Source organism: Colius striatus, chromosome 13 (assembly GCF_028858725.1).
Source record: "Colius striatus isolate bColStr4 chromosome 13, bColStr4.1.hap1, whole genome shotgun sequence".
In the NCBI taxonomy this organism is placed as follows: domain Eukaryota; kingdom Metazoa; phylum Chordata; class Aves; order Coliiformes; family Coliidae; genus Colius; species Colius striatus.
Window position 1 is genome coordinate 12,972,988 of NC_084771.1, and position 25,539 is coordinate 12,998,526.

Consider the following 25,539-nt stretch of genomic DNA (forward strand, 5'->3'; position numbering starts at 1 on the left):
AGCAGCCGGCGTGGGTGACGCAGTGCTGTTGCCTCGGGGCTGGATTTACACCTTTGGATCCAGGGCAAGGGCAGTGGGAACAGCCAGGGACAGGATGGAGCACTTGGCTGCTGAACAGACTGGCAGAGCCCCCTGAAACAGGCAAAACGATGAGGAAATGGCAAAGGCATTTGCAGTAAACATCTTCCAGCTCAGCCAAGTCTGGCTGGGACTCATCAGAGCTCTTTCTATCTCTGTGCAGGTCCTCCTGCCCACAGGCACCCCAGAGGCCTCTCAGGCCATCCACAGGGATGCTTTTTTGGGATGTGCTGCCATTTGAGATGGACTCGAGGCACGGTCCCACCTGGGCTGGAAGCACATTAATCCATCATCTGCATTAACAGCTCAGTGGCACAAACAAGAGGGTACAGACTACTCCTTGTGCTGCCTACGCTTTGACATAACCCCTCCTGGCAAGGATTAACTGGCAGAGGAGAGGATATTTTAGATCCATAACTCATCAGTGATTAGCCAAACATTTATGTGTTCTCCCTTTTCTCATAATAAATTGATCAAAGCAATTCTGTTTATTCAGCACCAGGTCCAGACTGAACAGAAACTGGCTTTGGACCACAGAGGCCCATCTGAATATGTAGCAAGACTTGAAAAATAGATTCCGCCCCCCCCCCCCCCCCCCCAAATGTTTTCCACTGAAGCTTCAACAGCCAAAGAGCTAAATGGAGATTTTTCATTACACTTGCACAACCGTGCCCCAGCAGAGAGGAAGACAGATCGGCTCAGTGCTGTAATATTTCTAAGTGACACTTGCCATAAATACAGCATCATGTACAGTTTGCTCAGAGCCTTTAATCCAACTTTATCTATAAAGCAGTTTGCAGCAGCTCCTCCTGTGGCTTCTGCACAAGGGCCCCAGGTACACACACATCCCCGGCCCAAGGATGCCGTTTGGCCTTGAAACACAATTTGAAGTATCTTGTTAATAGACTACCCTTGAATTTCAGTGCTAGCATGGGACTCCTATCCCCAACCCTCGCCACGGGGGAGGCTTCCCTAAGAGCAGCTGGTGTCTCCAAGCAGACAAGGCTCAGTCCTTCCCACATCTCAGAAGGAAATCATCCCTTGTGAGCCCTCAGCCCCTTCCCACAGAGAATGCAAACCAGAGGAAAGCTGGTGATAAAAACTCAGGAAGGATCTCATCCTTTCACAACATCCACTGCTTCAGAAAGTTTCAGTTGCCCCTGTTTTTGGGTTGTTTTTTTTTAGAAACAATTCAGACATTTAATTGTGCCATCAGATGAGGCAGGAGTCATTTATAGAAAAAAGCTGTAAGTGGCCTTGACACAGAAATGGAGTCAATTAACCTGCAAGGAGAAGTCAGAGAAGCAGGCTGATGAAAAAGAAGCACTTACGTAATTTGTCCTGGGCTTGGTCTGTCTTTTCTCAAAGTCAACGAACATCTTGTTCTAAGGGCGATGTGGAGGAGTGATATCTGCAGAGCCTCCTCACCGCACTGCTCCTGCAGCTCTGGCAGCCCTGTGTCCCCTCAAATACTTCTTGTCAAGCTCCAAATTCCTCACCCTGTCCCAAATCAGATTCTTAAGCTTGTGAAAATGGCCAATGGTCCCTGCCATGCTGCGCTCCCCTCCCTCGCGTTGGCATCGACCCCTCGTGGTGTCTCATCAGCAGAGCTCAGTCACGGCTTCAGGGGCTTCCCGCTGTCGTCACCTGCTGCCCAGAGAGGAGAGGTGCTGCAGCCTGGTACGACTCCCCTGCCTTGGTGCTTCCAGCTGGACCCAAAATGTGTTGAGAGCGGCCAGCAAAAGCTAAAGCCTTTACAGGGGTGATCTCAAGCCAGTTAAGGGTAAAAGCCCCCCATTTACAGCAGTGCTGTTGGCACGCGGGTGGCGACCAGGGTGGCAACACCACCGAGCCGTTTTCTTACCTCTAAATCTATGCAGCACTACAGAAAGGACAAACAAACTCGGCAAGAAGCAATTTTCCCTTGTGGAAGTCTAGACCAAGGTCAGCCAGGGCTGCCTGGGGCTGGGCAGAGCACCTGGGCAGGAGCTGGACCTGTGGAGGAGAGCTGGGGACTCCAGGTACTGCCAGAGAGTGCTTACTGCTGGCTTACTGCTCAGGGACCTTCAAAACAGGATCTGACACAACTGCTGAAAGAGAAAAATTAACACACACATCACTGTGCTACAAAACCTGCAGCAGGCCTTTCGATGGTCAGCTTATTCTTCACAGCTATCTTAGCTCAGATCTCTCTCATCACATCACAGATAGGGTCAGAAAGGAAGCATGGGGAAATACAAACCAAGCACAGCACATCACGTCTGCCTCAGGAGGGCTAAGGCACGAGAGAAACCAAAAGGCAGCATCTGGAAAGTTTTACTTTTTATTTCTCTAAAATACAAATGTCTTTCTCGTGTTAGTAACTTTCACATGAGAGGCCGAATGCATCCGAGAAAAAGGAGGCACCGGCTACAGAATTCCAAATACCAAAGGTATTTTCTGGAAAGAAATTTATTCTGTTGTTCTACACTTTAGATATAACATTGAATCAGATTCATTAGTTATTATTTTTACATCAGGATCTTTGAAGTTCGGGACTAATAAACTGGAACTCAAAAAGTTTTTAAAGTAAACTCCTATTAACGTGTAGATATGGATCCATAAAAAAACATAACCAAGAATTTTATACACTTTATTAAAAGATAAAAAAAATAAACAATAACAATATAGAAGTAACATACTAAAATGAGTAGCATTATGCACATCTCTAGAGCACGTACAAGCACTACAGCAATATAACGTGGCAGAAAGAAAAAGAAATTCAAAGCGTACACCCTGTTGGTAGCAGTTGAGGGAATGAACTACTGTGTTATGGAACTGAAGTATTGCATTAGCCTACGTCTGTCTGGATCTGATGACAGTTGGACTTCTTACAATTCCACAGGGCTAACTGTAATCATTTGTATATATTGTCTAAACTATACCATTAAATTGACAGCTAACGTTTCCCTTGTTTTACCAGAAATGCCTATGAAAACAAGAATGTGCTTCAAAGATCTACTTTACACAGTACAGTATCAACGGTTGTTTTAATATATTTCAATCAAAAATCGACAATTTAGGAGAACATTCTCTCTTTGATTTGAGTGATTGCCTAAAATACAAGTCTCTATTTATTAAAAAAACCCCATACTAGTGATCTGTTGTCAGGTGACATCATAACGTGGGGAGTCTCGGTTCATTCTCATGAGTTAAAACAAAAAGAGAATTAAAACAAAGCTAATTGGAAAGAAAATGAAAAAAAAAAATCCCATAATCCAACCTAAGAATGGTCTTATCATCCCCTCATCTGCTAGGATACAAAAGCCATGGCAACAAAATCATTTGGCTTCCACCACTATCAAATAGCATCTGTGTACAGTAATAAAGAACTGGAACCTTGTAATTCGGTGTCAGGTAATTCTCTCTGTTGTGTGTTTGGAAAAATAACTTCATTTTATTTAATAGTTGTGTTATTTTTGCATGTTTTAAGTATCTCGTTTGAGAGGCATATCGAGTTATTTTCGATGACAGAGGATGTCAGTAAAGATCACTAGCAAAGATTTTAGCGGTGTTGTTACCATCACGCTCATACCCCAACGAGAAGCCGTTTGGCCAACGATGATTCATTTCACATAGTGCAAAGCATTTTTCTCTCATAAGCCTAGAAATGAGAAAGAGCTTGATTCCAGAAATGGACTGTGGCAAAGGGAAGCCGTAACAGCACAGTGGCCGTTGAGCACAATGATTGTTGAGTATTCAAATCTAGGGTATGGCAACACCCACAGACAGAGGCAACATCTGATTTTCCCCTGTTTTAAAGTCACCGGGACTGCATGATGCCTCAGCAATGCAAACCACCCGCTTAAACACACGCTGTGGTGCCAGGCAGTGGCAGTGCTCTCTCCCAAGAGCAGCCCCTATGCTTGGCAGCGACCTCAGCCCCCAGCCCTGACATGGGCAGCAAAGGAGGACGGTGACATTGTTTGCCACCACTCACCGGTTCTGCTCTAGGATGAGTCAGGATCAGCCACGCAGCAAAAACAGCGACTTTTCTGAAGCAAATCTGGTGCCTGGGTTTTGCAAAAAATAAAAATAGACTCGTTCCAATAAAAAATAAATGGGTCAACACAGGCACTTCAGCTTCTCCGAACCCTCCAGTGCTGCGGAGCCCTGGCACTACCACCAGCACAGTGGAACGGGAAACAAGAGGCTGCTCAGCAACCTGGGCACCATGCTGTGCTCTCCTTTGGGAGCAAGTCAATGCCAGAAGCAGCCAGCTGACCACGCTGCCACGCTCAGCCTCCACCTTCCTGCTCCAACATCCCCTGGCAGCACCACGCAGTCCTGCCTCGACTGAGCACATCTGTCCTCAAGTGGAGGAAACTGGCCCAAGATAATCCAAAACTACCCCTGTCTATCCACAGCTCATCAGGCCTCTCCATCTTGTTACCTTGCCCCAAAAGGCTAAAAAAGCCAAAACCCTTTAAAAAACCCCAAATTGGTAAGTGGTGACGTTTCAGATTCCCTCATGGATTTAAAACCCTCACTGCAACGACAGTCATCTTTAACAGATAAACACTTCCAGCTAGAAACAGGATTGGGTGCCAGGAAAAACCTGTGTGTGCTGCCACAGACCTAACAGTCCTAAAAGGATTCACTCAGAACACAACCTATCAGAAACATGACCTAGGGTGGGTTTGAAAATGTAGGTCAATTAAAAAAGGGGGGAAAAAAAAGAATCATTCAAATCTTTGCTAGTGACCTTATGAATTAATTAAGCACTGTTTCCCATTTCTCTGTGCTGCAGGTTGGAGCTGACCTGTTATCAGTCTGCTGTATAATAAGCTATGGCAAACTACAAAGCTTTTACAACAGCAAAGCAACATCATGCTTTCAGATAAGTTTTATAGCAAAAAACTCCTCCTTTTCAAAGCCTTAGTAATACCTATCTCTTTTACAAACTTTTCCTGTATTATTACAGACTTTTTATATTCAAAATAAGTTCCAAGGATTTCTTTCGTGGACTATGTACATAAGTGCAAAAAAGGTGTGTCTCACACATTCGTACACTAACTGAATCAGTTTAACTGCAGCATATTTGTATCTTCAACACTGTTACGGGGTCATTCCACAATATTTTATTGTTTGTTTGTTTTTTCCTTATGTACAGTTTTTGCTAATATAAATTAGTATTAAAATAGTTATATGCTTATTTAGCCCTGATCGGAACGTAATTGCGTTGAGTGCTCAATTTCTGGAGAAAATTGCAGGCAGAGCTACAGTACTGAAAGGGGTTAATTGTGAATTCCCGCCGCGTGGATGAGCGTGAAATGAAAGCAAGACCGGTCGCTACGTCGTAAAGACAGGCTGTCGTGTTTCCGAAGCGAAAATACTGTGGAATAACCCTTGCCACACAACAATTTCTACAAGCTATAAAACCTGACTCTAAATCCATGTGTTGTAAACTTCTTGACTGAAAAAGTGACCTCAAAGACACAAATTCAGCGTTCACATGGGACTTTGGGATTTTAAAAATATTCAATCATATCTTTATCTGACAGTATCGAACTGTACCTTTAACAAGCTCATACTGTTACACATCACTTTTAATTTACATGTGAAAATTTCACAAATAATGTATACAAAGGTAGCCATGTTGTAGTTTTGTTGCCATAGCAACAACAACTTAATATAATTAGTTAACAATGAATCTATCATTGTAGGAGTTACATACAAAGTTAATTTTGTTCTTAAACTGTAAACTATACAAACTAGTTATGGACTGTATTCTATACCTTACCATGCTTCAGTGTTGGTTTAGAATATAACTAAATGGGTTGAATACATGTATTAAAAATGTTAAAACTTTCTCTAACTCTCCTTCAAAATTAAACTCGTTACTAAAGATATCGGAAAAAAAAAAGCAAGAATGAAAACCTTAGAAACTAATGGTAGAGAAATGAAAAACAGATGACAGGAATGAGTGCGTTGTAGCCTAGTAACAATGTGGTGTCGCTCTATTTACATTTGGATTAGGCTATCAACCAGGTTTTTTTGTGTTTTTAAAAGTTATTACAGTCTTTAACATACAGTATATACTCTAAGGCCTTCAACAGGCACGTGGTAAAATCAGGTCAATATCAAACTAAATCCATTCAACAGGAATGGGAAATTAGATTTGCCTTTTTCCTCATAAATTTCACGTTTTCAAATGTTTCACGTCTGTGAAATGTACAAGGGATAAACGAAACGAGGGCTCCAGTTTCTCGGTTGCTGCGTACCCGCGTATCCTCGAGCTGCTCTCCCAGCTGCCCGCCAGCCAGCCCAGCCCAGGAGAAGGCGTGAGGCCGGGCCCGCGCCGCCTGGCTCCACCGCGGCGACCCAGCTCCGGCGGGCCCGGCCAGCCCCGGCTGCGATCCCCATGGGCGCGGCGGGAGGGAGAAGGGGTGGGAGAGGTGGGGAAGGGGCCGGTGCGCGCGGGGCAAGGAGGGGAATGGGCTCTAGAACAACACGGTGCAAAAATACACAGTCAAAAATCATCAGCTTAGAAATTCCCAACTAAAAAACATGGCTGATTGTGAAATCATGTTCCAAATTACTAAAAACACTGTATTTAACAAAAATAATCTTAATAGTTTTATGAATCCATTTTATTTTAAATCCCTCTTTTATTGTCTGCTTATGTTACAGTTTAGTAGTAGTACTTCTTATTGAAACTACTAACAATCTTGTTGTTTCTCGTGAAAATTATCAATCTCAGCTTTCATTTTCCCTCTGCATGACCCGTTTTATCCAAGTTTCAGCATTTCTTGCATATTGTTTGCATAAGGCTGAGAGAAATGGACAGAGAAATAACTTCGGATAAATAAAAAATATAGGTTCATGGAAAGTGGGAAGCTTATAAAAATGTCACTAAAATTATATCAATTTAAACAAACTTACATACATCTCTTGTCAAATAAAGGATGATATTCATGCTTTTATGACATTTGTTTAGAGTCACTAACTAGCTCGGTGACTTTGTAATAGTCTATTTAGGAAATTTATAGTCTGGCGACTTCTTTTTTTTTTTCTTTTCTTTCTTGAACAAAGAAAATTAGAGCAAGTCATTGCACAACTAGTTTAAATAGTGCTACCTCAAAATGGCATTTTTGCCGAGATTGTTTTGAATTTGGTGAAGTTTAGTGCTTCAAGCTTTTCTTTCCTTAAACTCATTTACAAATTAACTCTAAATTTTGCCAGCAATATAAAAACTGTTGTGGCACCTAATATAACTACCCTGAACATCCCTCATTGGACCTCTTTAATAAAAAATAATCCTTAAATGCTTTTTTTTTTTTTCAGTGCTTTAAATGTGACATGAAAACAGCTGTATTCTAGGTTTACATTCTATGCACATCTATGCCAGATGTTTTAAGTCGATAAATAAAATAGGAGGTTACATCAAAGTGTCAAGATATACAAAAATCCATTTAGCACTGAAAAAATTCCAACCTCCTTGAACTCATAAAGCCATACAAGCTTGAATGCATCCTTTCTGGCTTAAGAAGATCAGCTCTGTTCTTTGTTGAGGCACTGGCACAGGTTGTGCAAAACCCATTTTTGATACACAAATAATTTCAAACAGGAAGTACTCAAATCCACTTTTTCCACTAATAATGTTACGGTTTTGGGAAACAGAAACTCAGTGGTGAAAAGAACAGGGATGTGGTCGCCAAGATAAAGGAGAGTCACCGGTTTCAGGTAACACTGCTGCTTGTGAACACTGATGGCTGGGGAACACCTACAGACACAGACAACTATCCAAACATGGGAGTCACAAAGGAGGGACTGGGGGTATTTTCCCCCACACCACCTCTTAAGGTTTGGTTCAAATCTTGCTGAAATGGAGATTCCTTCTGGCTCAAGACCTTTTAAACAGCCTGGCTAAAAACCTTCTTGCTATGAATGAGTCTCCACAGGCAGAGGGTCAGAGCCTGATCTGGGATGCACTGGCTGTGCCTTAGACGCCCCTCCATCACTTGTAGTCTGTGAAGATGCACATCTAGCAAACAATCTGTGCTCACACTGGAGGAGAGGGGGTAAGGAAAGTCTCTAACCAAGACCAAGGAACTGGGAAAAGAAAACCAAAACCCCGGTTGTCAGAATTTGGCACCCTACAGGACCACTGTGAGCTGCCCCTCCGCACTTGCTTGGTTTCAGTAACAATTCTCTTTCTTTTTTGCATGGACTTAATGAATTTACAGCAGCCAATCCATCTCTTCCATAATGCCAATGATAGTGTAGAGCAATATGACAGGGATGAATTTGGCTGTATCCTCAATCAAAATGCATTCTGCAGCCAGATTGTTCAGCAATGCAGCATAACGACAGGCTGGGCTGTCCAGGGTGCACGGGCTGGAAATCGTTTTATTCGTGCGTATGAAAAGGAGGTATTGAAAACTAGCCCTTGTTGTGCAACAAACATTGCTCTTGATCAAGTAGAAGGTGCCAAAATAAATCCTGTGACCTACAGGAGCTCCATTAAGATGAATGTAGAAAGCTTATGCTGAGCTTTCTCCTGCTTTGTTACTGCTGTGTTTGCTTTAAAGGGCCAGAGATCACAGAGGGAAAAAAGAAATTTAAAAACATCACCCACTTAATGGAAAATGGTGATTAAACAACAGGTGCATGCTGACAAGAGCCACCGTAAGACTTCAGGTCAGAATGTTTCAGCATGCTTCAGAATGTTTCAGGTGACCCTGCTTCTGCACGGGGGTTGGACTAGATGATCTCTAAAGGTCCCTTCCAACCCCTACCATTCTATGATTCTATGATTCATGCCGAGTGGAGACAAGCCCCTGACAGTGGGGCTAAGTCACAGCTACTGGCCCCACTCCACCTAACGGCTGCCATCTGCTCCTCTCCAATGCAATGAGTCTTTGCCCAGCTGAAGCTGTCTCACTTCACCATCTATTTTTTGTTGTTCTTGTTTTGACTGCACCATGAGAACAGCAAGAGAGATTGTGCGCCATTGGCAGCTGAGAATGCACTTCAATGGACAACAGAACTGCAGAAACTCCTTGATGTTGACCAGCGTCTGAGCAAATCTGTCCTGTCCCCTGACTGAGCCTGGGAGGTTGTGGTTTGGGTTTTTTTTTTAACAATAGTTTCTCACTGTATTGAAAGAAATATCCTGAACTAGACTAAAATGACAGCTGCCCTTTCATATCGCTTGTAGTAAAAATTTGGAGGCTCTATCTGAAGGCAAATTTTAAACGATAAAGGAGCGTTTAACACAAGCAACTTGAGCTGACATTCACAGCAAAATCCAGCAAAGGGCAGAACATTCCTGTGTCGTGTTTTTCAAGCACATAATTCCTGTTTCCCACAATAACATTTTTAGTAAAAAACAAACAAAAACCCATAAAACCTACAGTATATGAAAACTTAAGACATAACAATAATGAAAAAATGGTATTGAGTATACTTGATAATGATGTACACTTTAAAACAAATCAATAGACTATGATGTAAACAAAAACAGTAAGATAACACTTTAAAAACAAGACAAACATTTATCCATCGATAGTATACAGTAAACCAACAGTCCGCTGTGCAGATGCACTTATCAGGATGGTAGTCATAAAATGATTAAGTGTGTTAAAGTAATGTGTTATAAAAGTCTATTATAATTTTCTACTTGTATATCTCATATAACAGAGCGCTGTTTGTTAATTGTTTCTATAGTGCTTTTTTTTTTCTTTTTCTTTCTTTTTTTTTTGTTTTTTTTTGACATTCCCATTGATCAGTTTTTGGTTAACATGTAGGCTGCAACAGGCTTACTGTAGAGGTGGTAGAGAATGATAGAGGGAAGAGGGGATATATACAGAAAGGCCATGCGCAGCTTCCACCAAGAAGTCCTGGTGCTCCACAATTTTACTGTTCAGAATTTCAACATGGTCTGCTGCAGGTGAAAGAAAAAAACAACAACAAAGAAAAGATCAAGGAGTTAGAGAGAGATACATCTATATTTTAATTGAAGTCATTCTAATAAGATACATTCATGTCCTCACTGCCTTGCCCAAGAGGTTGCCATTAGTATGTTCAAAACATTTTATTCCCGTAATTTTCTGACTTGGGGTGAAATTGCTAATAACACACTTGGCATCCTCTTTAATCTGCACTTGGAGCTTTCCATTTCCAGTGCGCTTCACACACACTGACAAGACAATTAGTGAACAAGGGGGGTGTGCCAATAACCATCTTATTTTTGGTCAGGATGGCAGGTAGAGTGACTCAGTAGAGACAAAGGAATTCCTGACTGCTGTTAGCTCCTGTTTCCTTCAGAGAGCCACAGATAGTCACATTAAAATCTGATCCTAAGGAGCTGTAAGCCAAACACGAATCGAGCCCAGAGACAGAACACAGACACAGAGACCCCACGTCCAGAGGACCTTCTTCTGGGAGCAAGTGTAGTAAAGAAAATCCTTTCCTGAAGGACTCAATACTTGTCTCCTGTTAGCCAGCCTGGCCATCAGAACCTCGTCAACCATGAAGGAAAAGGAAAACATCTGCCAGAGCAGCAAGTGTTTCATTACCCAGCTTCCACTCAGGGCAGCTTTGGGAATTGCCCTTCAGCACTGCAGAGGGCCAAGGACCCTGTGAGGCAGAACACTTGAGTACATGCACAATTTCTCATGCTTGAGTGGTAGCATGAAACCACGTGTCCTCAAGAGACTTGCTTGTCTTTATGTGTGAACATGGTGGGGGGTTAACAACCCAGGAATGGGATCCACACATACATCCTGCTGCGTGACAAATGGTCACTGGGGAATTTGTGAACATGGGGGATGCTGGGGGACACAGCCTTTTTCTTCCAGCCTCCAGAGGTGGTTTATGTCCCTCTGCTGTGAGGTGTTAAGAAGACAAGTGCTTCTGGCAGATCAGCGGATCACGCACACGCTCACACTGCCCTCGTGGAGAACAGGCTCCTTGTCTGACCCAGACCCTCTGCATGCCCAGAAGCCTGATCCCCAAGAAATCCCATCAAATTCACAGAGTTCAAGAATGAAGCTCTTCCAAAGCAAATTACCTTCTTCTCTCTTGGTGGCATAGGCTGTTTGGTATGTAATGGGAATGCTGTTGTATGTTATGGACACATTAGGTGTCCTGCCTGTTTGGGAGGGCAGGACACTGTGTAATGCAGAGCATTTTCACTAGTGGGCACTGCTTGGTGTTCATCCCTACATGAGCAGGGAACCATGGCCATGGTTAGTGAGTTATTTGTACATAAACTCAGCAGAAAAAAGGCTGCCACCAAGATGACCAACTTCTGTTGATTGCAAAGGTATCATTACAAAATTGCTTGCTAAATTAATTTCCAGCCATAATACACAATATGTGACCTAAGGAAGAAATGGGTTGCATATCTGTGTATACTGAATGTCCTGCATTGGGAAAATCTGGTGACCTCCTGTTGAATTGGCTGAACTGCTCTTTACCCTCTTGGGGTGAAAAAGTACAGTGGTGAGCTGAAACCCTCAAGGGATTTTCTCTCAGGAACATCAGCTAACACTCACAAAGAAAAGCAATGGAAAAATGACACTGCTGCTACGGCTGTGAAATAATACTCTGTAAGTCAAAGAAAAGGACAAACTCCTCTGTCATTCCTATTCAGAGAAACCTAACAGCCTAGGGAAGCCTACAGGAAGATCTGCAGATAGGGTGAAAGGTGTTTCTTGTGGCACTTATCCTGGTCTTAAACACATCAAAGGACCTCTGAAGAAACCCACTGTGAACAAGTCCCCCCACCACAGCTGAACAGTAGATCTCTGCTCAGACCAAGCCAACCTTGCAAATACACAGCAGCTGACGATGACCCAATCCTGCTTACCCCAGGAAAGGAAACATGCCACCAACAGTAAAGAGAAGTTACACCTTTTCAGCTGACTCATTGCCAGAGTGCAGTCTTTGCCATCAATAGTGCAAATCCCTGAGGCATCTGCAGGCAGTTGGGAGCCCTGCAGAGCATAAGTAACCTGTAAACACAGCCATCAGACTCAGGGGGAGGAAAGAAGGGAGGCTGCCAACACCACAAAACAGGTATTTTAGACAGGTGGAAACACTGCTTGTTGTAAACCACAGGGCTGGTCCGTATCTGCTGAATTTCTGTTGGGTAGGCAGAGTATGAAGCCACTGGGGTCCTGTGAGCCCAGTCCCCTGCCCGAGCCAGCCCTCCTTTTGAGAGACACAATGCCCCTGTATAAAGCAATCCAGCGTAAAGAGAGATGCTGAAAAGAAACTTACTGTTCTATCGGGAACTTCTACATCTGTGAAACAAACATGCTGCTACTCAGTTCATCTACTGATAACTGGGATATCTACAGCAAAGAAAACAAAGAACACAACACATTAAAACATTGCTTTGAGATCAGGCTGCTCATACTTTCTTCAGCATCAGGTTAGTAAGTACATCAGTGTCTTACAGAACAGGATCAACATCCCAAGATGTCTTTATTTTGCCACACATTAAGTACAAGGTAGCTGCATCAGTACTGATGCCCATTGGAGTACATGTCAATTGTACTTGGATTTTAACTCCATAGACTACAAGTAAGACAGAAATGCCCTGAAACTATCTGGCTGAAACAGGACTCATACAGCCACAGAGCAACGCTGCACAGGAATTTCTGCTCTCTTCTCATGACCAATACAAGTAAGACCTGCTCTACCTGAGAATAACAACAAAGCACAGAAAGACTATCAAACCCTACTGAGAGCAGTAAAACTAGGACTAAAACTAAGCCTAGGACTTATGCAGGCTAAACTTCTACTGAAAGCCCCGTGACCTTGCACCAGCAAAAGACTAGAAGATGTCCCCAGAGATACTGCTGACATTCGGCATGGCTAGTACATCCCACAGAACAAAGTGACAACCCGTTTTCCTTGCAATAGCTCTAAACCTGACAGCATGGCAAATAAAAACGCTACAATTAGTACTGGGGGAAAAACAAAAAAAGCGTTTGGAATGTCTCTGGTCTAATTGGGAAAAGTTGTGGCACACCAAATTATCAGGAAGCATCACTAGGACAGGTTGTGCATATACAGTTCAGGACTGGTGAGGAAGCAGCCATCACAACTTGGTATCTTCAGAGGAAAGTTTTGGAGAGAAATATGGCTCGGCAGACATGCATGAAATCCTGTACACTTATGGCAGTGCTACAATGGCACGTACTGCACATCCAGAGTAATTTCTGTAGGGATGGGTGACGTTACTGGTGTAAACGAGATTCAGACTTCAAGGCCTCGCCCCTGATTTTTTTGGGTTTTGGTTGTTTTGGGGTTGGGTTTCTTTTGGTTGTTTTTAAGAGTCCAATCTTGCAGTGGAGGGAGGCCACTTTGTGTTATCACTTCCACTTTCCAGCCAGGAGAGGACATGCCAAAATACCACGGCAAAGGATGCTCCAGGTGGTATTTCTGCTTCAGACTGAAAGCAGAAGTGCTGCGGGTCCTGCAGGGCTGGGAGTTTCCCAGCCCAGTTACTCAGGCCCCAGGAAGTACCTTGTTTTGGGAGCAGCACCTGCAGCCCTGCCCATCGCCCATCCCTACACTCCGGCCAGGCTCGTCGCCCATCCTGCACACGGCAGGACCAGCACCAGGGCCCCCTCACCGACCCCCAGCACACACACGCACATGCACTCACACACACGCACTCACACACACGCACATGCACTCACACACACGCACACACACATACACGCTGCCTCTGCGCTCCCGGGGCCTGCGCTGAGCCGAGTGGGGCGGGAAGCTGCTCGGCCCTGCGCAGGATCCGGCCCTCGCCCGGTCCTCTCCATCTGAACACGTCAAAGAAAGCCATTGAAAGGGCCAAACCTGATTGGCGGTAGCTGTTGCAGCGAAGGGGACGCTGGTGGCAGGAGTTGTTGCTGCAGACACAGTGGTGGGCGTAGCACCGTGCATCATGGGCACTTTCGGAAGGGAACCATGGAAGCGACATACGGGAGGGTGGAGCGTATATATATATATATATTTGTTTTGTTTTGTTTTAATGTAACCATGGCAACATGTGGTGGATTTGGGGGCGTGGCAGGAATCACAGCAACAAGCCATGTGACATCGTCATGAAGGACACATCGGGGCGCAGCATGCAATCACAGTGCAAAGCAAGACAGCGTTGGGAAAAAAAATAAGAGAGAAGGGGAAAAGCCAATTACAATTATAATTAAGGAAAAAACCAAAACATTCTCAACACTTAGTACATTTATAAGCAGAACAATGATGTATTAGACTCCGAGGGCCAAATTTCCAAAGGGGCGAGAGGGTGGGTGTGCTAGCAAAAGCCCACGTCAGCTCGCACCCGTGGGGAGTTAGACACAGCCAGTGCACGTTCCTTTGGGTGGGGACACTTTGGCAAGCGCACCCTCCCACCCGCCTGAGAAAGCTTGTCCCCTTCCCTCCCCACCCCGTCCCTGACAGCAACCAGAGGTACATGATGCACTTTGCAGCGGCTGCCGCAGCCCTTTCACCGGGTTTTCTCGCCTCTCTCTAGCAGGGAGGGTGTTTGGGGACAGGACAGAGCTGAGGCACGGCAACAAAGCAGCTGCAGCCCGAGCTCTCTCCATACAAGTTCAGCGTGCTTCCTTTCCGCCCTAAGTACTTGGCAAAACTCCCCTCTTGTGGGGTGAGGAAGATGGACAAGGGAGGGATATACACAAATGCATCTAAACAGCTACAATTTGCAGAAAGAGCATCTGAAAAGGCAGCACGTCAGCAGGGAGCTCAGCAGCCTCCTCAAGCTGTGCGTCCTGCAGAGCACAGTGTACAGGCACCCCTCAAACCCAAGGAGGTGTCTGTGGGGTCCAGGAGCCCTTGGGAAGGTCCAGCCATCGTCACAGACATGTGGTGGGGAAGCAGACTTGCCTCCCTGTCCAGCTCAGCAGACATGGCCACCCCATCAGGGAGCACATGTGCCTGTGGGCCGAGCACGATGACACATTGGAGCGTGGGGGGTTGGGGATTCCTACAGGCAGAGGTGTGTTTGAAGGACTCAGCTCCCTGTCATGCAAGCAGTGTGTCCTCCCCACGCTGTAAGGATGGGGAGGTTTGAGAGGGTGGTGCTTAGCCATTACCGACAAAGCTTTCAGTCCTGCTTCCCAAAAGCCTTGCACCCTCCCCAGGGCCCCTGCTCCCACCTCTCTGCCTATGGCTAACACAGGCACATATCTGCATGCTGGTAATCTTTTATAACCTTGGTCGGGGGATGAAAGCCCAGCTTTCACCCACCCTGCTGTGTCTAGCAGCTGTAGACAGAGGCAAAGGTCCCTCAAAGACCCGCACAGGTTCCCAGTAAGATCCAGATGCTGAGCCTGAACATATTGGATTCCTACAGCAGCAACAAGCACATACTCGGTCCTGACACCTCACTGCATCCCACGTGCACCTGCAAAGGTATCTCCCTATGCTCCCTTGGACCTGCACAACTCACACTTCACTAGAGATGAATCTTCAGCCAGGCCACAGTCTAAACCCTCCTTCTCACACTGTACAAGTGGCACCCTATTCCGGCAGGGGGTCAGACCCCAGACGTGTTCCTCCTTAGCACCTTTATATTAAACCAGTTTCCTAAAATGCCCTCAGAAGGACAACCGAAAATCCAAACTCTAATTCACCTGATGCCTGATACAAAAAAACCCAAAACCACCAAACAAAAAAAACCAAGAGGATCCTCCCATTGCTACTTCCTTTTGTTGGATGACTTAAATGGGTTGTAAAGACACTTAAGTGACAAATTTGTGTCTCTGCAGCGGAACTCAATAGGGGTGGGAACACATCACCTTGGATTCTCTGATTAGTCACACAAAACACTGCACTGCACAAAAATTAAAAGGGATACAACCATTTAAGCCTCAAAGAAGACAGCAGATAGACAGTCACACCACTCAGCCACCCAGGTTCTCACTGATGCATACTAACTTGCTGTCTCTTTCAGATTAGGAAAAGTTGAGAAGTTTGTGTAGAAAAACCTACCAACGCTTGCAGTGGGTGTCATGCACAGAACTGACCCTGCACACCATGCATTGAAGCGTGGAAAGATGAACAAAAGGGATATTTCATTAGTGAAGCTCCACTGTTAGAAATAACTTTAACTAAAAAGCAGGTATTCTCTTTGCAGCATTTGGTATTTTAGCACATGCAAACAGATTCTGCATATTGGTATTAAATAGTTTAAACTCAGTTTTAAGAGATCATACCAAACCAAATTAGTTCTTGAATTCTTGGGTAGCAGAGAATATATTTCATCTTTTACTCTGGTATTAAATTATATGATCTACCATAGAAATCAGGGTTGTTTGGGGTTTTTTTGGTACCAGATATGTCAATTTCTTTCTGATCATGCCAGCAGAAAACAAGCTGCCCTTAAAGGAACATCACACTCATGTTAAAACTGACTTTCCAAAAGCAATTTACTCCTGCAAGCAGGGACTGGGATTCAAAGTCTCTAGTTAAAGCTGAAAGAGGCAGATGTTTTTCTGGACTTGAAACAACTGTAGTGACGATACCACTTTCAACAGACACCCATACCTGTCCGTCATGGCAACCCACGATGCTGATCTCTCAATAACTGAGCGGGAGAAACTAAGACAAGCAACAGCTCTTTTCCCCTCCCCACAGCATGAGCCGCTACGTGACGCTTCGCTGCGAAGGCTGAGACCAGACCTGCAGTCTGATGCAGAGGGAAACAGGGATGTGTAACGTAAATTCACCAGAGGCCCATCCCCTGACTGGAAATTTGCTGTTCTGCCCAGCATTAATGCTCTCAGATGAGGGCAGATGCCAGCAAACAGACCTGTTACGCATCAGCCCTGCGTGTAATTTCATTGCCATGAGCCAGGGCACGGCCGCACGGCCGGAGTGCTGGGTGAAGGCTCCTTCATAGTGCTCACATCAGAAATGCACGTCCTTGTGTCAACTTTGGCAACCGCGACCTGGCGGCAGAGCAGCACGCAGCCAGCTGAGGGACTTGGCATCCTCAAGGGTGTCAGTGTTTCCTGAAGAAGTATTTCACTTGGCACCTAATGGACTTGCAGCAGGGTCAGCTCAGCCCATCCCCTGCAAGAGCACTTTACGAAGCACAAGGGAGGAAGCTACTGCTCCCTCCATCTCTCTGTACAAGCCTCCACTTCCCTGGAAGTGGCAGCTACTGAGTTTTAGTGCCTCCAAAATGCTCTGCTAACAGAAAGGACACACAAACACAGGGTTTAGGTCCCAGCTTTCTGTACCCATGCTCACACCTGAGAGAGCCTGGGCCCAGACTCTCTCTGAAGCTTTTCCCCCAGCCCCCAGGGATGGCAAGGCCAAGGTCCAGACCCACTGCATGTTCACCTTGAGAAGCCAGCCCAGAGAAACACTTTGTGCATTTTTGTAGATACCATCTGGTAAGTGAATGCAGCATTAAACATTAAAAACATTGGGCATTCATTTTCTTATAATGTTCTGCAACGATAACAGTGATGCAAAAAAAACAAGCTATCACCTCTGGAATATTCCTAATTCACCCACTTATAATATGTACTTCTCTACACAGGTTTTTTCATTTGGCTGCAGTGAATAGAGGTTAATTGGCTAGTCAGTAGCCACATCTGCTGTATCATTATCTTGAGTCCTGTATGAATTACTGAACTGCACCTTTCAATTTTACTCTAAGACCTTAAAGGTAAAATAAAAGCTGGGAGATAAATTGCTTTTAAAAAGCTTAGGATACGATACTGGTCAAAAGACAAGCAAGAGGGACATATATGCCTTTAAAGAGGATTATGTAATTTGTATTTACTAAAGACAAACTGTTCCCTCTGTAAAAATCACAGCTGCTGGAATATGTAGGTCACTGAGACGGAGGCTCAGAAAGATACCTGCAGCTTCAAGTGAGCAAGCACAGAGCTCCACTGGACATTTTAACATGAGTCTGTAAGAAAGCTACGCAAGAGTCAAAGAATTAATTTGGGATTAACCATTTGAACCATAAGGAGGAGAAACAGAAAAGTGTGAATTAAAGAAACATGCAGACATTTTTCTTAGTTTGACCGCTTAAATAAATAAAAGACCCAAACCAAACAAAAAAGGCTAAAGAAGGGATCTTCACAAATGAAAAGCTCTGAATTGTAGTAGGTGAAGGAAAAAACCCCAGTCAAACAACAAACATTAACTTTTCATCCCTTTTTAACAGGAATCTACACACTGACACTCTTTTGCTACGGGCTCCTACGCATCTGCTCATTAGCTCAAAGCCTAGGTCATAAAGACAACTACGACGCTGGGGAAGGCAAGCAGACACTTACCTGTGGGGATGAACGTAGGCTGTTGCAACTGCATGTTGGCTAGAGCCTGTTGGTAGTGGAAAACGCTCGGGTTAAAGACTGTGGTGGCACCATTGTTTTTTTCAAGTGCTGGCCTCTTTGGTAAAGGTTGAAGCGCACCAGGCGGCAGGGCCTGTGGATAAGGGAGTCATTAGAAACAAGTGGAGTAAAAAAAGGGGCCCAGATGCAGGTCAAGCATGCAATAAATAATAAGGGGTCTTGGCTGCAAATCACCTGCAATTGTATCAACTTTGTGAGACAAGGGAAAAGCAGCTATATCACAGTAGAAGTAGTAAGTGAAACCACAATTTCACTAGGTAAGCAGTTAGTAAATGTACCAGGAGAAGGGGCAGAGTCCAGAAAGAGGAGGGATGCTAAGGCAGCTTTCCAGCAGGACTGACTCAGCCACAGAGGAAAAAACCAGCATGAGGAGAAGGAAGGGGAGAGGTGATCACCGACAGGATACTACAAAGAGCAGTTGCAGGCAACAAGCACTTAAAAAAAACAATACCAGGTAAGAGAAATACTGTAGATGACGATGTAAAACCCCAGAAGATTAACATAAGCAACAAATGCCATGGGAAAAAAAGGGGAAAACAACCCTGTTCCTACATGTAGGTGTGCATGTGTGGAAGTGTGCACACTTGTGTGCGGCAGACCCATGTGTCCAGGTGGTGAAGCAGTAGCTGTTGCCAGTTAAACATGGAACGTTACACTCGTAGTAAAATGCATTTCCACTTGTTAGTAGAGAGGCTGAGCAACGTGGTCAGGAACGGGCCTGATTCTCCACTGCTCACAGCAGCGGCATGATTTGGACTTGTTCCCAGTTTCTAGAAGGTGGCCTCCAGCAGTTAAATACTGTGTGCTCGTTACTGACAGTGGAAAAAGCCATTGACAAACCGGGTGCTTGAACACGATTTGGGTGGGCCTTGCTATCAGGCAAATCCCCTCTTTTTGGCTCTAATCACACCACCGAGCTTCTTCCAGCCCGTCAAACCTGTTTCGTGATCAGACTTGGTAAAAAGCATTAACCCAACTCAGGAACTTTTCTCAGCGAGTTACTCATCATTCACCCAAGCATGTCTCAACAGCAAAAGTAGTATGTCAGGTTCTTAGGAGACAGGAATGTTTCTAACGATTTACAGCTTTTCATTGTACCCAAGTAGAAACCACATCTTTTTTTTTCTCCACATTGTGATAGAAAAGGGTCCTTTTTAATTATGCCCTGCAGTCCTTTTGCACATAACGCTCCCACTGACGTCAATGAGATTTACGCACGTGGAAGTCATGCAGAATTAGGTCATTTCTGACTACTTGTTAGTCTACATCATGTAGCAAATCAATGGCTGAAAAATAGGGTTATCACTCCTATTTTTGCTTTTTTTAATAGGTGACAGTGAAAGATAGGTCATGGAGGCGGTTCAGCTAGCGAAGGGTTAATGCTATAAGCACGCAGTACTCAGAAGAAACGACACAAGAGATTTTAAAGCATTATGAAGATCAACACACAACAGACTATGAGCGAAAGCTTGCAACAGTTTTGTCACCATCTAGAAATAGGTTTCACTTCAATTTGCTACAGGAGACTGCTCATCTGAGAAATGTTAAGCAAGATACTTTCAGGCAAAAAACATTACTCCATCCTACCTCTGTCCACATGGTGGCTTTTGGGTGGTTTTAATATTAAAAAAAAGAAAATTAGGAGATGAAATTGCATTTGCAAAACTGCCCTCAGACATGCACACATCCTTTGCTAACGCTAGCAGGCATCCAGTACCAGCATTAGGACTTAAATCTTTCCAGATTTCTTCTGGCTAGTACGAAAAGACACCAGTCAAACACAACATCCTCAAAGAGATGCCAAAATCTTGTGCTTAAAATCTGTATTTTAGGATGAGGTCTTTTGGGTGAAGATCTAAGAGCTTCCATTTCTAGGTAAGCCCTCATCGATATCTATGTTAAATCTGACTGTATCTACATCTCATCTGTTTAATGTTGGCTACATGAATGTTCCTTCAGGCATGGAACATCTGCAGCTTGCAGAGGCTGGAGTAGCTCCATGTACATCAGAAGTGTTTTACAGATTTACAGCAACTGGAAGTCTTGCTGCCTAAATTCACACTCCTTGCTGTGCCTGATTGCTAAACACTCCTTTTCCCATGCTTCCAAAATCTGCCTCAGAAAAAAAATTACTAATTATGGCAAAGCAACTGTGTCATGCACATAATGGACTTTTGACTCCTTGCTCCTTGGTCAAAGGCTGTCACCACCCCAGAAGCCCATTATCCTGTAATGGCAGTGCCAAAATCAGAACACTAAACACTTTGAGACCTCGCTGGAATGTCCTGGTTCTTCACAGGACAATTCCTGAGCCCAGCGCTGCAGTCAGAAGGAGCACACAAACACCAACAGGCCCAATGTACTACCCCATTGTCTCTCTAACATCACCCTTCCTCCTACCCTGCTACAGCCCCTTGGGAGCTACAGCAATCCCACTGCTGCTCTCTCAACAGCACTTTTGGGAAACGCCTGAACAGCAAGTGGATAGAGAAGCCCACATAAATGCAGCACTTCCAGAGTCTTCTAAAGAAACAAACACACTGGTTTGTCACAGCCTGCTGGTCCCGTGTCCTGTGCCAGCAGCTGGGGAGCATTCGTACAAAAGCATGCCCTGAGGATGCTCCTCCTGTTGCCACCTGACTTTATTTTAGACATTAAGGTGCAGGGGGCCCCAAGGGGACAGGAAGATCTGGCTTCACCACTTCTCCAGCCCTTTTGTTAAAGGCAAGAGGCCCAAGCCAGAAGCACACTCACTGAAAGCTCCAACTACAAATGCCCAGGAGAGGTGTCTAAAATTGCATGTGAGGAAGTTGGGCCAATACAGCTCCTGCACGGGGACCTGGCAGGGACACAGGAACAAATACTTGTATCTCATTTTTTGTCTCAGGACCTGCAGGAATTACAAAAGCTCGTAAGGACACGACATTTCTGTCTTGCATCGTGTCCTGGTCCTGCAGCACCTGCAAAAGGCAATGGGAGACTCTTCACCACATTTTGACTACCAAATCTGTAGCAAACGCCTCCCTGCTACAGGACAGAAAATAGACTAAACCATCACAGCAAAGAACTTGGTGAGTTTACCTCATCCTGCTGCTTGTGATTTCCCTGTGGACAACCTCTCATCATCACAGATGTAGCAGTGGCCTTTGACAGTAGCTTCTCCTGACTTCTCATTTTTTACCTATGTTTGTGTGCACTGGTGAAAGGGTTAATTCAGTTCAGCATCCATGTGGTAGTCTGCACTGGTCCTAATTAATGATTACCACTCTGAAAATACCACACAGCTTCCCATTTTTGGGCTGGGAAAGCCACATTCCTTCTAGAACATGAACACCTGAACAAAGAGGTTTGTGCCACTTGCCTGCATGGCATGGCAAGCAATCTTTCAGCATGACTGACAGATAAAAGCACACTGCATGCCCAAGTCAAAATTTCCCACGTGCTGGTTAACAACCCTCTCTTGTTACTCTCTGCAAGACAAGAACTGGATTAAATCTTTGCAACAAACAGCCTAATTGCACTGTCAAAGTTCCCCTCAGATGGCTATCTCCTGGGAGCAGATCACACTTTCACTCCTTTGCACTTAGCAAAGAGGGGCTGGGTGTGCATCTGGCTTGCTTCTTCAGTCCAAGGCACGAAATACGTGATCTGGGAGAGGGCAGAGGTAGTGTCTGATCTCTGGCAAGCAGCAGAAGCACCCTGAGGCGTGTCCCCTGATGATTATACATGTTCTTATCACTACTGTGAATCCTTCTCTGCACAGCCTTCCCAAAGGGTTCAGAGGAGGTGACATACTGCAACAATGCAAATGTAAACCTTCAGATGTTTCAGAGCCCGAAGACTATTTTAAATGTAACTTATATGATCAGGTTCTGTTCAGTGGGGATGGTCAGAAGAGCAAGGGAGTTAAAAGGCTTTCCATTCTCTGCCAAATTGCGTCTCCTCAGAGAGGCAGCTCTTGGAGAGGGCAATGAGGCACTGTGCAGGTCACTGTCTGTGCTGGCTTTGGGGCTGTCTGTGCCAGCCATGAGCAGTGAGGAGCGAGAGGCTCTCATGGCATTTACATTGTAATTCCATGACTACTGGTCCCTACCAAGGTCTCCTACAGCTGCTGCCTAAAACAAGCCTCTTAACTACTTAAAAAAACCCCAAACCTAAGTCTTCAGAGGGTAAGAGAGTGGATCAGCTTCTGCTTCTTAAGTCTGGGAACAAGAAGCAACACCAAGTTGGTTTCAGGCCTCCTCTGTGTCCATTCTTCCCCTTCCCCCTATAGCTGGGAAACAGGAGGTGTGGTTTTATTAAGATGTACTGGATGCCTTGTTATTTGAGGTGAATAGGATGCTAGGACAGGCAGCAGACTGGGAAGATGGCTTTTGCCTCATTATGAACATCATGAAAACAGGTAGAACCTATTTGAGACTCAGAAAATAATCAAAAGTAGTTTATATGAAGATAGCTTGCAGACAGAAGCCCAGATAACATCCTGTGCCTGAGACCAAAGCAAAGGACACCCAGAACAAGGTCCTTTGCTGACACTATCTCACATTGGGGTATAGGGTGAAGAGCCAGAGCAGCTGGAGCAGCAGCCATCTCCTCAGCTTACTGAATACATCATCAAAGTCCTGCACTGCATCTGTTTCAGTTCTCAGCATGGACCTCTGAGGGTGTTGCTATGGTCTCTCTCTCTCTCTCTCTCTCTCCAAAGTTTGAGTTGTACCCATTGCACAGAACACCCTTCTGCCTGGCAGTACCAGCATGACCCTACCAGGCAAGGCTGTGCTGTTGGGCATGCCAGAAAAAGCTGCCAGATGTGTCCTGCACCACCCTGTCCTCTGCTACATCCAGCACACTGCAGACCTAACAAGGTAAATTCTCCCTGAAACACTGCAGCTTGCGACTCTAAAGATGCTGCTGCTTGGAAAAACCCATCAAAATTCAGACCTGCCTCCCTCCAAGATGATTCACTGCCTCCAAAACACATCCAGGCTTCAGGAGGCAAAGCTCAGCTGGTTTCTGGATGGCTTGTGGGGCACAGGATTGGCATGTCTGAATGCACACTGCAACATTTCTGTCTGGGATGGGCAGTCTCCCCAGGCACTACCAACCACAGACCAAGGGCGAAAGGCTTTCATGCAGACTAAGATGGTTACGTGCAAAGCGAGAAGGTGAAAGGTCCAAGTACCAGGTCAAAGGTTGCCTCGAGCGGTCGCTTCAGTGATCTGACAGCTGGCTGAGTCTTAATTAGCAGGCAGCGAGCACATGATGGCAATGGGCCGGGGAAGGGGGGTCAAGCACAGTAACAAAAACAGCAAGCAGAGGTGTGTCAAGAGAGAGCAACATTTTTGGGGAGGCGAAGAGACAAAAAATAAAGTATGAATGCATTATACAATATATTAAAGAGACAAGGCATGCACAACGTGGGGTGGCTGGGTGGTGACCTGCCCTCGCTCCTAAGTGCCTCAGTATGTTTTAAAAGTAATGTCATCATGGGACATGTGCTTTGGAGCATCTTTGCTGTGGCTGGCACAGTGGGTGCGGGACTAGCACCTGCCAATGGCCTTGCACTGGGCTTCAGCTCTGATTCTGCAGCTACACATCAGGCAGAGGCCAGAGAGAGTGCTGGTGGCAAGGACAATGGCAGGAATGAATGTGCAAGCACATGCCAAGTGCCATCCTGAACTGGGGACCAAGCCTGACACAGTTCATCTGACTGTGCTGCACTGACTTCAGCCAAGCAGGAGTGAGTAAAAGCTACTACTTGTGCAAGTCGAGTCACTGCAGGATTGGGTTCCTCAGAAATATCTTCTGAATTTAGATTTGAAGTCATTCCAAATCTATTTTAGAAGGTACACTCATTTGTCTGGCGTATGTTTTTTGATCCAAGAAAACTGGGCACCATTCTTCCCTTTATTAAAGTCTTATTCCTCAACAGGTACAGCAAATGCATCAAACCTTGAAAAGTCAATGAATAATGTAAGCTGTTTTGGTAGCAGGGATGATGCAACAAGCCATCAATAAATATTTTAAAGGTTCTAGTTAGCAGCATACAAATAAGGTTAATTACATTTTTAAGAGAAGCCAGCAGCATGAATAAAACATGCACTGGCTTTGGTTAAGTAGCACTGTCCTAAATAATTAGTGAAAAGTAACGATTCAATGTAAAAAACACAAGTGTTCCATTTCAGAAGGTTCTTTTTCAACACTACAAGACCTTTTATTTTAGTAATAATAAAAATGGTAAGAAATCTAATAAACAAACTCTGCAGGACAAATAAATACTGCAGTATAAATTAGTTTTGCAAATTACATTCCTAGTAATAATGAGGCTACAAGAAGGGCAGTTGTTTAATTTCTAGAATCGTCTTGGTTTTGCACTATGTTTCACCATGAATGAAAAGCAACTACTTTTACTGTTCAAACAAAAAAAAAAAGGTATTTCGAAAACTTTAGTAGCTTTACTTCTAAATCAAAAAGGAGGTAAGAGTCTTTATAATATTAGTTAGAAAAAAATACATTACACAAAAAATATCACAGAGCAGATGAGGTTGGAAGGGACCTCTGGAGATCACCTGCACCAAGAACCTGCTCAAAGCAGGGTCAACGAGAGCAGCTTGCTCAGCGCTGCATCCAGGCAGGTTCTGAGTATCTCCAAGGATGGAGAAACCTGCTGTGGTGTTTGATCATCCTTAAGGCAAGAAATTTTTTCCTACATTTAAATGGAACTTCCTGAATTTCAATTTGTACCCATTGCCTCTTGACCTTTCACTGGGCAACATCATCTTTACTTCCCGCATCAGGAATTTACATACATGGCTTAAGATCCCTCCCTAGGCCTCCTCTTCCCTCCCCAGGCTGAACAGCTCTCATCCCTGGAATAAATAGCTGCCATTGAATCAAATTCAACAGAATGGCAAACATTTACCCCAGATAGACATTTTACCTGGTAAGTCCATCTCTACCAGGCCGGAACTATCAAACAGGTCAGGAAGTCACCCCTGGTTTGAGTCTTGTCATTTCCCTAAGCCTTGGCAAAGGTATCAGGCACAAGTTTGCCGAGCTTGAACAA

General features: G+C 44.7%; 1 protein-coding gene across 8 annotated transcripts in view; it reads right to left on the minus strand.

Annotated features, from left to right (window-relative positions):
• Positions 1-2,385: 2,385 nt before the first annotated feature.
• MBNL3 (muscleblind like splicing regulator 3) overlaps positions 2,386-25,539 on the minus strand; it is a 91,657-nt gene continuing 68,503 nt past the window's right edge. For 6 of the 8 annotated variants that reach the window (XM_062006947.1, XM_062006939.1, XM_062006942.1 and 3 more), the window contains 3 exons: positions 18,396-18,546; positions 13,933-14,027; positions 12,351-12,422 (listed from right to left, as the gene is read on the minus strand). In XM_062006947.1, the coding sequence (XP_061862931.1) occupies positions 12,366-12,422; positions 13,933-14,027; positions 18,396-18,546 (303 nt within the window). In that variant the 3' untranslated portion in view covers positions 12,351-12,365. Of the gene's footprint in view, positions 10,007-12,350; positions 12,423-13,932; positions 14,028-18,395; positions 18,547-25,539 lie in introns of those variants that run through there. The other 2 variants (XM_062006944.1, XM_062006945.1) reach the window with 2 other exon arrangements.